The sequence below is a fragment of the Peromyscus leucopus genome, chromosome 1 (genome assembly GCF_004664715.2).
Source record: "Peromyscus leucopus breed LL Stock chromosome 1, UCI_PerLeu_2.1, whole genome shotgun sequence".
NCBI lineage: Eukaryota > Metazoa > Chordata > Mammalia > Rodentia > Cricetidae > Peromyscus > Peromyscus leucopus.
Genome location: NC_051063.1, coordinates 74,914,719 through 74,930,885, shown reverse-complemented (window position 1 = coordinate 74,930,885; position 16,167 = coordinate 74,914,719). Strand labels below are relative to the sequence as shown.

The following is a 16,167-nucleotide window of genomic DNA, read 5'->3' as shown; positions in this document are numbered from 1 at the left end:
ACATCCGAAAGAGTTTGGAAACAAACCTGTGGGGATTTGGGGTCTAAGTACACAGTATAGCCATATGCAAATCAAAGAGAATAGTCAGACTGTTTAGTTGTCGGGGTTAAGGAAACAGTGTCAGCTTTTTTTTAAGTTGTCATGCAAGTATGTTAAGCAGCCCCCCAACTCTTCCTTTTCTCCACTCTCAGATCTCTCACTAGTACCCTGTGTCCCTCCAGACAAAAACCATTCCACTTTAATGGAGGACAATAAAAAAAGAGTAAGAAACAGGATGGTATTAACTAACACAGCACTGTTTCTGTGAATTAGATTCTCATGCATGTGAGAACTGGTCATGGGAGCCCACCCTGAAATCCCAGCACTGGAGCGGCAGAGTGGGGGGAGCACCTTTCATACAGCCGAGCTAGAGGCAGAGGGAAGGAAGACTGTCTTAGAAATATTCATGTGTACAATAACCTCATGTTAAGAACTTTTCTGTAACGGGGCTGGAGACATAGCTCTGTGCTTAAGAGTGCTCACTGCATTTTCAGAAGACTGGGATTCAATGTCCAGCACCCATGGGGTGGCTCACAGCTGTCTATACACATGTGGCACACAGACATATATACAAGCAAAACACACACCTATAAAATAAACTTTAGAAAGGAACTTTCACCATGAATGACATTGGATTAAGCTCATTAGAATAGGTGGAGGTGTAAGAATAAGCATGTAAATGAGCAGCTGTGTGAGCACCTATACCTGAGCGGGCCCAATGGGAGACCACAGTTCTCTAATTCTGGATGGGTGGGAATGCACAGGACTGTAGTGGAAGTCATTTCATCTTGTGAAAAAGAAAGCATGAAAACAAACCTACTTCTAGAAGTTTGCCATTAAACTGTGTCCTTACTTGAAAACTAGTTGTGTGCTGATAGAAAGTAGCCCTGCCCAGCTGCTCTAAGCAGGCGTTGATAGAAGGGAGCCTGGCACATCTGTCGTCTGTGCTACACAGGAGTGGTCGCCATCTCACAACCTGAAGAGCCTGAGAAAGAAACAGCTTGCCACCCGGGAGGCCATGGCCCGCCAGACTGTCGTCTCGGACGCAGAGCTGGGTGCCGTGGAGTCGTCTGTGATCAGGTACTATGTTCTGATTCCTGTCGGTGTACCTTTTACTGCCCACGCCCTGGCAGAGAACCTGGCAGACACCATGCAGGGCATCTGTGGTAGCGAGTTGTATTCACTTGTGAGCATTCGTTCAGCGCAGACCCAGATGACTGCAGGGGAGTTCTGTCGTCCTTGTGCTCAGTGTTGTCCTAACACACAGTGCTGCTAACCCGTCAGCAGCCAGGAGTGGTCAGGCCAGCTCCTTTCTATCCACGAACGCTGAAGCTGCCAACGAACACTGATATGGCTGGAGATAGACTCACCGTCCCAGAAAATGTACTGGGAACCCCAGATTGTTATAGTGAACTTCAGAGGTTTTAATGGTCTTGGTCCTCCTCTAAATACAGCTCTACTGTGGGTATCAGTGAGTGTCACTCTAGGGAAGAAAATGACCCTTTTCTGTATCTTAAAGCTTGTTACAGGAGGCAGAGAGTAAGTCTGAACTCAGTCAGAACATCTCTGCTCGGGAGCATTTTGTGTTCACCGACAACGATGGCCAAGTTTATCATCTCACTGTTGAAGGGAACTCTGTGAAGGACAGTGCTCGGATTCCACCAGACGTAAGTGTCGTCCTCAGATACATCTCTGGGGGGGATGTGACCAGGGGTCTGGTTTGTCCATACCCAGTGAAGACATAGTTAAGGAAAACATCTTGAGAAAAGCCTAATAAATGTTACTATTTGAGAAGTCATCTCTGATTGAACTTGGTCAATCAGAGGTTACAAAGTAACATAGTCACATGATCCTAGATCACATGTGCTCTTCCTTCTTACCATGATGGTGGTCCACAGGAACTATCTTTGTTTGCTTATGAAGCTGATGACAGGAAGGGACTTTCCAAGGTTCATGGCTGAGTCGTGACAGCCATGTTTGGAACTCAGCTCTGTCTAACATCAGCAGCCATCCTCTCTCTGTTCCATAGATTTTCATGAAATACTTGGTTAGTTTGGGATACTTATAATCAGATTGTAAGTTTAGTGGCATTAATATTTACTTATTTGTAGGTATCTTTTTTGGCCTTGTGGAATCAATTATAGGAAAAAGTTGGCATCAGGTACACCTTACAGATTGCTTTTAATAGATGAATTAATAAACTGTTAACCAGTACAAATTATAATTAAATAGAGGCAGGAGGAGGCATTTCACACAATGTGTATTTAGTTAAAATTTCCATCTAAGAATAGATGTCCTAGCAGAAAGCCGACTCCCATATTTAAAGTGGCTCAGGAAGGATCTTGACTAGTTGCAGTCATTTCAAGTTAAATGGGGCAGAAGGATGGTATCAGTTAGGGTCTCTGTTGCTGTGATGAACACCAAGGCTACAGCTGTGGGAAGAAAGGGCGTATTTCATCCTACATCTCTCAGGTCACACTCTGTCACTGAGGGAAATCAAGGCAGGAACTGAAGCAGAGGCCATGGAGGAATGCTGCTTATTGACTTGCTTGCAATGACTTGCTCTACCTGCTTTCTTACACAACCAACCCAGGACCACCTGCCCATCAATCATCAATCAAAAAATGCTCCAGAGGCCAGTCTGCTGGAGCCATGTTCTCAGTTGAGGTTCCCTTTTCCCAGATGACCCTGCCTGTGTAAAGTTGGCATAAAAACCAGCCATCACGGGTGTCCACTCCAAGATGGTGCCATCACATGTCTTTTTAAAGTTAAAGTTGCTGGTGGAGAGAGCCCAGTGCCTCTTCAAGGGGCCTCTCTGGGACTTCTGTGTCATCTGCCCTCTGAGCAGCTGGCTTCTCCTGGAGGGAGGGAGTCAAGAGACCCAGGTCATATGACCTGCTTGCAGAAGTTACACCTGTCACTTTTGCAGTCTGCTGTTGGTCCTTGGATCAGTCCTACTTACTGTAGGAGGTAACTACTGAGGCCCTTGAATGCGTGGAGTCCTTCAGAGGCTAGCTGCCAAGTCTCCCCTATTAGCAAGCAAAGAATGGAAGGCATTCCCCTAAAAGCATTATTCTAAAATCAAAGTTAGCATCAGAATCTTTTCATATTATAGCATACATTTGGCCATTACATAGAACACTAAGTCATATCTAAGACTTAGTAATATCTGTTTTTAAGTACATCTGATTTGTCTCCCATTTTTAAGATTTTTGAAAGGATGGATGTAGTAGTGGAAAGTTGATGTTGGGTGATTAGAATAGGAAAGTAATTTTAAATGTGTGCAAAGGAAAGTAGTTATAGCTAATGCTGCCAAACGTCAGGGACCCTACTGTGCACCCGTAGTCTCCACATAGCTCCTCTTTTAGAAGTCCAGGAACGATGTCATTTGGTCTCCTACAGAGTCACCTACAGATAGTTTGGTCTCTTCACTTTGCAGTTGCTTCACACTGAGATTATAATGTCAAGGAGCCAAAAACTCAAAATAACAGTCCTTCTGAAGGAAAAGCTTTGGACTTTGGACATGCGTATTTGTTTTTCAATGTATCACATTACTATTTACAGTGTACATGTGGAAGTCACAGGACAACTTGTAGCGGTCACTTTTTTCTGTCAGCCTTAGAGATCCCAAGTCTCAAACTCTGGTTGTCAGGCTTGGAGACTACCATCTAAGCACCGGCCAACTCTGCTCCTATAAATGCCCTTTTCAAGGTAGTCACGCCACACAGCTTAGAAGGCGTCACCTCTATTTCATGGGGTCTTGAAGTCTGGGTATAACAACTCTCTTTACTCTGAATTCTTTTATTTCAAATGAATGTGAGTCTTTGGAGGGTTGACTGTATTAGTAAGCATGCAGCCTCCAGTGAAATTGGTATGCATTTCAAAGCATATTATGTTTAGGGAAGGGATTGATACCTATATATGTGAGAATTGGTTTTGGTTTATTACTTTTTCTGAAGCTGAATTTTTTTTTCCAGTGACCATAATGTATGTAGAAAAAGGATTTTGTTGATTTTGATCCAGTATTTTCCTTATTATTCTTTCAAATGTAAAGTTCTAAACATTGATTTTGAGTTGAAATTTTCATTCTGGATTTTGGCCCCCAAACTATGAAGTACAGACAATGGTAGAAGGAGAGAGAAAACTTGGCATATTTATAATTGAATGTATGTGTACTCCTCAGTGGCTTCCTTTATCTTGAAAATGGAAAGACTGATGCAGTGAATGTCTGCTGTTTGTCCATCTGCCTGGCACGTGGGCACCACAGCAGCAGGGCACAGTGGGCACCACAGCAGCAGGGCCCAGTGAGCTCTGCAGAGGGTGTTTAGAGTCACAGGGAATGCACAGCAGGCCCTCCAGAAGCACCTGTGTGCTCCCTCAGCTCCTCAGGAGGGGGTTCGCATGTCTGCACAGTTGAATTTATACAGCAGCACTGATTTGTGGGCTAATTTAACCTATAATATTCTCATTTTCAAATGTGGAAAAGAAAGTAAGATTTAAAATGTGAATATATTCAAGACAAAGTAAACTTAAAGGCAAACTCACATTCCATTCGGATTTCTGAGAAATGGAAATAAAATCTGAGAACATTGTTTCATGTTACACAGACTCTCATGTACTTAATGGAAGTTGTTTGTGTTATTAAGCTCATTTTAATAATGAGTTTTAATTCTGTTTTTCTTTAGTTTCTGGGATTTTACCAGGATTTACATAATATCTAAGGAGGCAGTTGGTCATTTTGTTAAGCATTTGCACGTTCTGACCTAACCATAGAGACCCCCCTGAATACTTCCATTGTTCTGTAAATGCGAAGCGGGAGTGACAACATTATTTAATACCGTCTCATACTGTGTATTTACAGTGTGGCAGACATTGCCTTCAGGGCTTTAGCTTTATAGAATTACTACCAGCACCCGACTCCACCAACAGTAGGCCCAAGGCACAGAAAAGTTAAATAAACACGCCCAACCCCAAGCCGTGTGAAGAGGTAAAGCTGGGGCCTGGCAGCGCAGCCTGATGCCAGGGCACTAGGGCACACGGGGCCTCTGATCCAGCCTGTGCCTCTGCCGCGTCTCCACTACCCTTCCCTCCCACAGTACTGTGCCAGCGAAGTGCTGAGGCTTCTTTTCTAGGGGACAAACCACTACATACACAGAGGGTGACTGAGTTTCCCTCGGGATAGACTTACAGAACCTTTTGTAATGAGATAGATTAGAGTTGGCTCTCTACTGCGGTTGATTTTTTTCTTCCTGAATTTTTTTTTCCTAAAGTATTTCTTCCTAAAAGACACACCTTCTCTATAGATGTAGTTTGGATAACCACACCCAATGTCCATTTGAATGGACAATTTGAATGTCCATCACATTATAATGTCCTGTTCCGCACCGTTGAAGTTGATATGCAGTGGCTATTTCAGTGTTCACAGTTTTAGGATTTGATGGCATTCATCCTAAAGTAAGTGCTTCATAAATAATGTATTTATTGTTTCGTTGTGATCATTACAGGGAACTATTTCTGTTCTAATGGCGGCGGCTCAGTCGAGAAGTTCATGGGTGTTTTGTTGCTCTTGCTTCTAGGGTAGCATGGGCAGCATTACCTGCATCGCTTGGAAAGGGGATACCTTAGTGCTTGGAGATATGGATGGAAATTTAAACTTCTGGGATTTGAAAGGCAGAGTATCCAGGTAGGAGCCAAGAGAAATCTTTTTTTCAAATGGAAACTTACAGTTGTAAATAGGACCAAGAAACCTGAGTGTAAACTGGAGCTTTGAGTCCCATACTGTCTAAACTTTGGAGGAAGACTGGTCATGAGCCAGACTCTGATCACCAAATTAGACCCCGATCTGAAGGGAGCCCTGCAGAAGCCCTGGGACCTCACTCCAGCAGGTATCAGTGGGCAGACCTGCCTGTCCAGTGTGGCTCCCAAGAATGTAAAATGGTTCTTCCATCCTCACACCTGATCAGAAGCAGTGGACACACACACACATATCATGTTGGTGTTCTTATTTCTTTGTTCTCAGAGGAATACCCACACACAGAAGTTGGGTGAGGAAGATTCGTTTTGCTCCTGGCAAAGGAAACCAGAAGCTCATAGCCATGTATAACGATGGCGCTGAAGTCTGGGACACTAAAGAGGTAGGCCCGCCCTGCAGCCTGACGGTGGAGCAAAGGAAGCTGACAGCATGGAAACGGGCTCCGTTTGCCACTTTTTCTGAAAACGGAATCTTCAATAAGTATGTCCAGCTTCTTAGAAGGAATTATTTGTTAGAGAATTTTGCTCTCACGGTATTTTTGTTGTAAGTGAGACAGCATGACAGATTGATGGATTGACTTTTTAGTGCCATCGCTGTGATGGAGACCTGTGGGGTGCAGACTGCATGTGGGAGATGGGCTGCCAGAGGCTTTTCATTTGCAGACAAATTCTGGGCCTCTGCCACACAGTCTCTGACCGTTTAATCCAGAATAGTCAGGAACTTTACTTTCTGTCAATCATTTGTACAGGTTCAGATGGTGAGCAGTTTAAGAAGTGGAAGAAATGTGACCTTTCGGATTTTGGATGTGGACTGGTGCACGTCAGATAAGGTGATCTTGGCATCTGATGACGGGTGCATCAGAGTCTTGGAGATGTCAATGAAGTCTACATGTTTCAGAATGGATGAGCAGGAGTTGACAGGTAGGGTGTACTCCTGAGAGGCTGCTTGCTGCCGCAGACTGTGGCCAGCTAGACAGAGGGCAACTGCTGCTTCATTTCAGAGAACTCTTGGGAAAACATGAATCTAATGGCTTTTCAGTAATAAGCTTTGTAGCTAGAGTTTTTCTGTCCATGTCCCGCCAAGCCCCGGCAGTCCTGTAGCCCACTTATAAAATAAACATACAGACACTTGTATTATTTAAACTGCTCGGCCATTAGCTCAGGCCTACCATTGTCTAGCTCTTACTCTTATACTCAGCCCATTTCTGTTAATCTGTATGTCACCATGTGTTCTATGGCTTTACCTGCTGCCTTTACATGATGCTCCCTGGACGGCAGGCTGGTGTCTCCTCCTCTCCGCCTTCCTGTTCTCTCAATTCTCCTCTCTGCTAGTCCTGCCTATACTTCCTGCCTGGCTACTGGCCAATCAGTGTTTTATTTATCAATCAATCATCCACAACAAAGCTTTATATGTCCTGCATTGTAAATAAGTACAGATCCACTCTGGTGAGTGGTTCTGTGAATTATGATGTTTCAGTCCTGTCTGTGACTTATTATGTGATCAACCAAAGCTAAATTAGGTGATCATACTATCTTGCTCCTTTTTTGTGTGGTGGTTTTGAGGTTGTTCTTTTACAAAAATTAAAAACGTAGTAAAAAACTAAACGAAACAAAAACTGCTTGCATGACTTACTTTTCCTAAAGAAAAAATAAGTTTCAAGCATGTCCATCCAGTTATTTAAAAGGCAGTGTTTGTCTTTCAGAGTGGGATCATCTTTAGAATGTGCTTTCAGAGAGCAGCAGTGGTTCTGATCCTAACTGGGGTAGGCCAGGAACTCCCAGCCCCAAGGATCCTCTTGGCACATCCTCCATGCACACTCCTGGCTGTCTGCTTTGTAGAAAGTGTCTTAGAGCCATGTTTATTTGTTTACCGACTCAACTCGAATTGCCTGTGCTTTGTAGAGTCACTTATGATTTGGCCCTTGAGAGACTGAGGCTTTGTAGATGTGTCCTCACTTTACGACCATGCCGGAGTCACTGCCACGATGCTCTTGGTGTTAGTTGGGGTGCTTGTGACTTAGGTGTGCTGTGCACTGTTCTTGTCTCTCTCTACCCCCTGTCCCTATGCCGGGGCACTAGGCTCTTCTTCCTTTGCAGCAGTCACTGCCACCAGGTACAGTAGAAGCCACTTGTCACCCCCACTTGAATCATTTGTCAGCTCTGCAGAGGTGTCAGGAACCCCTGGCCAGGGAGACAAGCAGAAGCAAACACGTCAAACCTGAATTACCAGGGAAATTTAGGGAATACCAAGGGTGGTGTTTAAAAAACACAACAAACAAAAAACGTTGCTAGTTCTAAACTAAGAAGTAGTTACATAAAATCTAAGTATCTAGAAACTTTTTTACTTTTGATTTAAAATTTGAATCTAAGGCTCCATCATCACTTTAATGTGTTCTAAACTGAGCTGACTACAGAACTGGAGTTCATAGTAACCTTGTACACTGTACTTAAATATCTCTCTGGGAACCAGGATTTACACCATCATACTTAAAATTTTACTAATATTAAAAAGAAAAATATTACTCCTGTTCAGTCTCTAGTGGTACAGCCTCAACCAGAAAGGTGGAATTTTAACATAGTGATGAGGAACTGTCACTGCTGGACACCAGCTTCCCAGGGAAGGTACAGAGGAAGGAGCCTTTACTGGGCTCCAAGTGTGTCTTATGTTTTCCCCCTGGTTCTAAGGGCTGACTCCAGAGCCTCAGGCTTGCTAAGCACACACAGTATTGGATCCCTAGCTCCCAGACTCTAGGTTTTTAAAAAGAACATAATTATCAAGCTATTTTGGGAGTCACTAGCAACCTTTGAATATGGATAGTATTTTAGGTACTTTTATAGAACAACAGTAACTCTCAGGTGTGAAAACATAGTAGTAGAAACATTTCTCACCTTTTCTGACTCTCAAGTTAAAAAGCCTGTGCACAGTATTTATGGCCAATTAAATTTTTATTTGACATATGGGATGTTTGCTAAAGCAGCATTGCTTCATGGAAGCATAACGAGCCATGTGAGTTGCTTTAAATTTTCTAGAAATAACACCTTAAGAACTAAAAAGAAAGAGATGATTGATTTTAATAACAATTTTATTTAACTTTAGTATATAAAAATTATCATTTTAGGTATAATCTTTATTAATAATTACTAATGATATTTTTACCTTTTTTAAGCACCAAGTCATCAAGATCTTATTGTTTTATTTTATCTGTATGGCCAACTAAATTGGGATAGCTATAACTCCGAGGACAAATTTTCAGCAGAAATATTTGAGCCCTGTTTAGATTTTATAACATTTCATGTAAGCAGTAGCTATGTATTTGAGTCACTACAGATCTACTTAGAAGGTACAGAATGACTGAGTCAAGTACTGGATTTATTAACTTTCCATCCTCTTCATCATGCTAGCCATCTTTCAGGTGCTAAATGGCTATGCATATGAAATTAGATGGTACAGGCTGTCATAGATTTGGGCCATTTTAACTAATTGTGTCTGTTCAAGAGACCAGGGAAGAAAGGCTTCACAGGAGCCGGAGGAGGCTGGGTAGTGAGAGCCAGCCTGTGGGCCCCTGGGCAGTGGGTCAAAGCGGGGAGCCCAGTGGAGGGAGATGCTGTGTGTAGTTGCTAGGTAGCAGAGCCTTTTGGTCCTGTTTCTTTCCCCTGGAATATGTTGAAAACAGCCAGCTCTTATTTGTTTTGTAGTGTCCTAATAAGCAACTGCTGCATGTTGGGGGCTTTAGGAAGTTATCCCTGTGTGCAAAAGACTTCATAAAGGACTCATGGGAATGCCAGAGACCAGAGGTCACCCAGTCCCTTCAGCAGCAAACTCCTGATGGATGGGTGAACCGCGTTAGTTTAATAGTCTCAGAAAAACAGATCTGGTGGTACAAACAATGCAGGTAAATGTAAATGTTTTTTAATATTTTTTAAAATAAGCTTTATCGGTGTGTGTTGAGTCATTACGTTGAGTCTTTTATTCAGTAGTACAGAGCTTTGTACCATTCCAGATATTTAAACATTAAAAAAGGAGAAAGAGAATGTACTCATCAAACTTGAGTGGAGAAAATCTCTGCTCTGGAATAGAGTTCCAGTTGTCCCGGCTGTAGGTGTTGGCTCTTCTGACTGCCCTCTAAGTGGTCCATAGCTGAGGCTTTGTTGAGGTATCCAAGTTCATCTTATTGAGAAGCACTCCTTTGCTGTCTAGAGCCTGTGTGGTGCCCATACCTCCTTGTTCCAAGGGCCTCCCTTGCCTTGAAAGCCTTCTTACTACACCAGCCTTGGAATGGGCGATATTCGTTGGACATTTCTCACATGTAAGTAATTCACTTTTGTTCTCTGTGCACAGTTTACGTGGGGTTGTGGGACACCCATGAAAATGAGCTCTGGCTTACAGTCCAGCACTTAGAAGGAATGAAGCCTTAACAGCAATCCAAGAAAAGGCAGACAGTAAAGAGATTCCTCTTCTCCCTGTTTCTACCACTATGGGGCCTTTGCAGAAGAAGGGGTCAGTGAGAAGAACAGCTGCAGGTGCATAGGATGCTCTCAGGCCTGGGTGATCATCACACAGGGGTGCGTCATGGTAGAGGAACAAGATGACTGTGAAGAGGGCTGAGAGATGCTAGAGGTTTAGGCCAGGCCTGGTTCTTCATAAAGCAGAAGCCAAGTGTGTTTCTAAATCAGTATCTACTCCACTGCAAAAGTCTCCAGAAAAACAACCTAGCCATTCTTCAGGACAGTTTACTGAACTTACCGTATGTGGATGGCCCAGGTGGGTGCGAGACGAGGGTTTTGTTGTTGTTTTGAAGGCAGTAAGTGTCTGTTGCCTAAGAACTATCTATTTAGAGAAACAAATGGTCATTCTATAGGGCAGAAGGGACGAAGCACCTTAGTCATCATTCACTGTGGGTCTTTATTAAAAGGATCTAAACCTGATAGTTCTTAGAGCCAGCTAACCAGTTCTCACCTCATTTGGACATCGGGTTTTCTCTATTCATTTCCTTGTTTCTATTCAGCAAGACAAAGACGGCCATAAAAATGGCCAGTAAGTCCCAGGCACTTGGTTACTACTTTGACCTGTAGCCAAGTTTTTAACCTGAGTTTATAAAAGGTTTATTTCTCAATGAACACAACTTTTTTCAGTAAAGAAATACATGGCAGTAAATGCAGAGACAATGAATGATTCAAACTTCTTTCTGCACAGTGATTATCCAGAAAATGAAGAAATAAAGACTCTTCTTCAAGAACAGTTGAATGCGTTATCCAAGTAAGCACTCTGTATTTCATAGAAGAACGCAGGAAAGAGACTTAATTTGACTTTTTTAAACCCAAAGAGTTGTTTTCCTGAGTGTTAATGGCCCACCGAGAGACAGTTTGTTGATGTAGGCTTGTTCCTCTTTGTAGTTTTGTTTGCTAGAAGGACTAACTTAGTAATTCCCGGGACTGGAGTATCCCTCTCCACCCAGCTCCCAGCTCCCAAACTGCTGTGCTCTGTCAGGACCAGGATTTCCATGTGGTGAGGCTCCATCATGAAGGCCTCATGGAGCTGTGTTGGAGAACGCAGGCAGGTGACTCTGAAACAGCCTCTACCAGGCGCCGTGAGTGCACGGTGCTGGTTAAGAAACCAACATTTCTTAGAGCCATGAGCATTTAAAAATAAATATTGAGAATTACTTTGCAAAGGGAGGAGAAAAATAGGGGTCCACATGAAGTTCTTGGTAAAACAGAGCATGTTTTTGCAATCTAGAGCCTGCTGTATATAATAATAATCTTTAACAAGTACTTGGTGAATCACGATTTCAAAACCATTCCTCGCTTCTCTTCAGTTTCTTAAGATTAACGGTTGCGTTTTATTGGGAAACTGGACTTTAAGAATAATGTCAGCAGTGGCATTCTTGTTCTTGCAGTCCAGTAAACTGTGCAAGACTGCAAGCCGAGTCCTGGCCCCTAGTGCTCGGACTGGTTGACAGCATCCTTCCTCTGTGAGAGTTGGGAGTCAGGAAAAAGGACTGCTCTTATAAATCCTGAACATCTGTTGATTCATCTCTTTGCTTTTTGTTTGGTTGGAAATGTTTGTCCTGCCTCTCTCTGGGTTCCTGTCTGCAGCGACATAAAGAAACTCCTGCTTGATCCCGAATTCACTCTCCTGCAGAGGTGCCTGCTTGTTTCCAGGTAATGCTCTCTGACATGTTGCATAAGAGATCATTTCAAGTTAACTTGCTTTTTTTATTGAGACTTTGTAAAAGTTACAACCGAACTCTGACATGTTTTAAAAATCTAAGCCCCTCCTTTAGATTTGACTTACAGTCCATTTAGGAAATGGAAAATAAACCGGAAGTCCGGTGACATCTTACATGAGATCTGGGCTGGCTGTGCTGCAAAGCCTTTCACCTATAGGCAGCTTTACCAATGTCAGCTACAAACTATGCATTTAAATATATTCATAAACACGCTGATGAGTTATCATTAAAAGCAATTACATGTACTTTCCTAGTGTTTAGCAGAGTCACTTACAATGAAGACATTTCCCTCCATGGTCCAGAGAACAACTGTTAGATTATTTTGACACTTTATCCAGAAGCTCTTACTGTGAAGCTGATAACCCAGACGCAGTGATACTGGGAGACCAGGCCTGTAGAGCTGCTGGATGTGAAGAACTGTGTAGTCAGGCCTGTGCTGTTGGGAACCCAGGAACCAGCCTAGAGGGCCCACTGCTTTGCACTTTCCCTGCGGGACTCTGACGTGGAACACTGTTCCTGGCACTTAAGGCCTCTGGAGGCAGCCTGGTCAGGTCCTGGAGTGTGAATTCCTGAGGCCTTGCTTTCCTCCTTCCCAGGCTCTATGGTGATGAGTCAGAGCTGCACTTCTGGACAGTGGCGGCCCACTACCTGCACAGCTTGTCCCAAACCAAGTCTGAGGACACAGTGGTAACCAAGGATGGTGCTCTACGGGACAGGCTGAACAACCCACTGGATATCTGCTACGACGTGCTTTGTGAAAACTCCTACTTCCAGGTGCTGCCGCTTTCTTGAGCAAAGCCTTATTCACAGACACCATCTTCATTTTGAAGTTTCCCTCAGTATCTTAAACTTGGGAAACTTTCAAGCCAATTTAAAGTCCACGTGTAATGTTTTATGAAAAGCCTCATTTTCTGAAAGCTTATAAACACTGAGTTTTTAATGCACACACGAAAAGTTGGTTTTTGTCTTAAATTTTTTAACTTGGAAGGTTCGTTTTAATTTGCTCACTTCAATTTTCAATAAATCTCAATATTTTTACTTGACTTAAAAAATTTGATAGTCCAAACTAAATTTTCTTTCTCCCTCCCTCTCTCCCTCCCTTCCTCTCTCTCTCCTTCTTTCCTTCTTCTCTTTCTCCTTCCTTCTCTCCCTCTCTCCCTCACTTTCTCTCTTTCTTCTTCCTCCTCCCATCTTCCTCCTCCTGCTTCTTTCCTCCTTCAGAAATTTCAACTAGAAAGAGTTAATCTGCAGGAAGTAAAACGGTCAACTTACGATCACACAAGGAAATGCACAGACCAGCTACTTCTCTTGGGTCAGGTATGTCAGTTTTGATGCTTCGTGGAGTTGCTACTTGGTTGGCATTTCAGAGCATCGCTATGCACGCATACTCTCACTTACACATATGTATGTATATAGCCACTAGAATGCATGTCCTTCTTTGCACACATAGGCTTCCTTTAACAATACCACCACCAAACACAGGGCGGCAGCACAGTCGTGTGGCTAGCCTGCTGAAGCTTGCTTTCGCTTCCGAAACAGACAGAGCAGCTGTTGGGTCTGGTTTGCTGCCCTTGGCGGTGCACAGCTGAAGTGGACATTCCTCCCAGCAGCTCTGCCCCAGGCCGGGCTTTATGCCTGCCTTCAAGCTAGAGTGTAGGACTTGGACTGGTTTTGTATATGTTGGTAAGACGTCCGGGAGTATGCGTGAAAGTGAACGCTGCCTTTAGGCCACAGACTTTGACATTGCACCTAGTGAATTTTAGAAGACTATCGGAAGAGAATGGTCCCGTAACTAGAGGAGGTGTTTCTCTCTCTAGACAGACAGAGCTGTGCAACTGCTGTTGGAGACGAGTGCAGACAACCAGCACTATTACTGTGACTCTCTGAAGGCCTGCTTGGTCACCACCGTCACCTCCTCAGGCCCTTCTCAGAGCACCATCAAGCTGGTGGCAACCAATATGATCGCCAATGGCAAGTTGGCAGGTAAGGAGGGGCGCGGGCGCGCACACACACACACCTGCCGCTGCCTCTGTCAGGGCTGGGCTGGGCTGGTGAAGACAGATCTCTGTGTATGCGACAGAAAACCAGCGCTGTGTATGGGATGCCCACAGGCACACAAGCAGAGTTCATCTTAAGCATAAAGCGAGATATATTAACAATTCAAGTGACAGTAGGCAAAGGTCCCACAGTCCTGGGCTGGCTAGGTGCTCCACCCCAATGCATGCTCTAGAATGTGTTCATGCTCACTACCCGGGTTCCCTGAGAGTAACATTGTAGAGCTCTGTACTAACAGTTTATTTTAAAACTCAGTTCAACAACTTCCCATTAGGTCCAGGTTGAATACTCCTTATCTGAAATAATTAATTAAGAATGTTCACCCTGTATAAAATGTACAGGACTAAAGTCAAATACAGTTTTACTTTTTAATGATTGGTTAAAGAGAGTGCTGCAGGGTCAGATGGGGCGCCTGTTCTTCTGTCTTCCAGAGGGCGTTCAGTTACTCTGCCTGATAGACAAGGCTGCGGACGCCTGCCGCTACCTGCAGACGTACGGCGAGTGGAATCGGGCAGCATGGCTTGCTAAGGTAGGCGTTTCCAGTGGGTGTCCGAGCAGTTAGGTGAAAAGCTGCTTTGAGCCTCTGCTCTTTCCCTGCAAAGCTGCTGTACGTGTGTTATTGAGAACAGCAGTCAGGTGAAACAGCTACCTCCTGTCTGCTGGGGTCTGATGCAGCCAGGCCCCAGTGCTGATCCCTGCAGTTTGTGATAAACAGCAGCTTCTGGGCGGTAGAACAGTTTGACTCTTGGTTTCACAGAAGCACACTTCACTTCTCTGTAGCTTTGTGGTTCTGCTTCTTCCCCGGAAGATGACTTCGGTGAATCAGCTCAGCTGTATCCCAGAGTATAGGAAATGTATATATAGGATTGGGGAGCCTGGGGACAAACCCTCATTTGCATTAAGTGGCAGGCTCCTGTCATAAGGCTGGGTTAGTGGCAGCAGGGTTCTATAGCAGAGCTCCTAGTACAAGTCTTAGTTACCATATTTGCAGCAGGGGGGGCTTCTACCAGGGCACTGTGCCAACGGTCGTGCCAAAGATAAATCGGGCATCGAGGCTTAGAGACAGCCTTCAGAGAAAGTCAGTCCTCTGGCCCAGGGACATTCTCCGGATAAGGGCAGGTAGAGAGCAGGAAGTTTCCCTGGGGAGGGAGTCCCCATGTTGCCAAGCTTTGGAAAACTTGATAGAACTCGCGATAAACTGCAACCTCTGACCAGCAAGGCCTTCCAGCACAGCAGTAGGATGTTTCTGTTCTAATGTGGACCTTTTTCTCAGGTTCGGTTAAATTCTGAAGAATGTGCAGATGTTCTGAAGCGGTGGGTTGACCACCTTTGTTCTCCACAAGTCAATCAGAAGTCCAAGGCCCTCCTGGTCCTCCTTTCTCTGGGTTGCTTTGTCACTGTGGCAGAGACACTTCACAGGTACGATGTGTGAGCCCTCACTCAGGCTGTGCTGGGAGAGCCACTTCCGGTGGTGGAGGTGGTCCTCGGGTGTGACGGGGAAGGAGAGCCCCTTCCAGTGGTGGAGGTGGTCCTCGGGTGTGACGGGGAAGGAGAGCCCCTTCCAGTGGTGGAGGTGGTCCTCGGGTGTGACGGGGAAGGAGAGTCACCTCTAATGGTGGAGGTGGTCCTCGGGTGTGACGTGGAAGGAGAGTCACTTCCAGTGGTGGAGGTGGTCCTCGGGTGTGACGGGGAAGGAGAGTCACTTCCAGTGGTGGAGGTGGTCCTCGGGTGTGACGGGGAAGGAGAGTGGACCAGTTACGGTGGTGGAGAAGAACTAAGAAGGATGGGGCACCTCTGCTCATTAGGTATTGGTTCTAGAGCCTGGGATATTTTCCGACAAGATGTTTGCCAAACCTAAAAAGCACAGCTTAAGAATACAGAAGTCTTTAGACAGTTGGGGAGGATTCAGGCTTAAGAGAGCAGCTAAGAAGAAACCCCAAGAGCTGTAAGAGGTGGCAGAGTATGACAAGGTGGGGTGTCCCCCAGAAACATCTCACTCTGATAGGAGATGGACTTACTGAAAACGAGAGACAGTAAGATGAGACAGATTTGACAGATAACTAAATCTGGGCAGCAGGTGCATAATTCAGAA

At 44.5% G+C, this 16,167-nt stretch overlaps 1 protein-coding gene across 2 annotated transcripts in view; it reads left to right on the top strand.

Annotated features, from left to right (window-relative positions):
- The window catches only part of Wdr11 (WD repeat domain 11), a 50,597-nt gene that overhangs the window by 32,054 nt on the left and 2,376 nt on the right, over positions 1–16,167 (top strand). For both annotated transcript variants that reach the window (XM_028868113.2, XM_037210014.1), the window contains exons 15-27: positions 995–1,119; positions 1,559–1,706; positions 5,616–5,722; positions 6,059–6,173; positions 6,540–6,711; positions 9,989–10,097; positions 10,985–11,047; positions 11,887–11,952; positions 12,617–12,794; positions 13,242–13,337; positions 13,838–14,003; positions 14,507–14,604; positions 15,349–15,494. In XM_028868113.2, the coding sequence (XP_028723946.1) occupies positions 995–1,119; positions 1,559–1,706; positions 5,616–5,722; positions 6,059–6,173; positions 6,540–6,711; positions 9,989–10,097; positions 10,985–11,047; positions 11,887–11,952; positions 12,617–12,794; positions 13,242–13,337; positions 13,838–14,003; positions 14,507–14,604; positions 15,349–15,494 (1,589 nt within the window). The remainder of the gene's footprint in view (positions 1–994; positions 1,120–1,558; positions 1,707–5,615; positions 5,723–6,058; positions 6,174–6,539; positions 6,712–9,988; positions 10,098–10,984; positions 11,048–11,886; positions 11,953–12,616; positions 12,795–13,241; positions 13,338–13,837; positions 14,004–14,506; positions 14,605–15,348; positions 15,495–16,167) is intronic.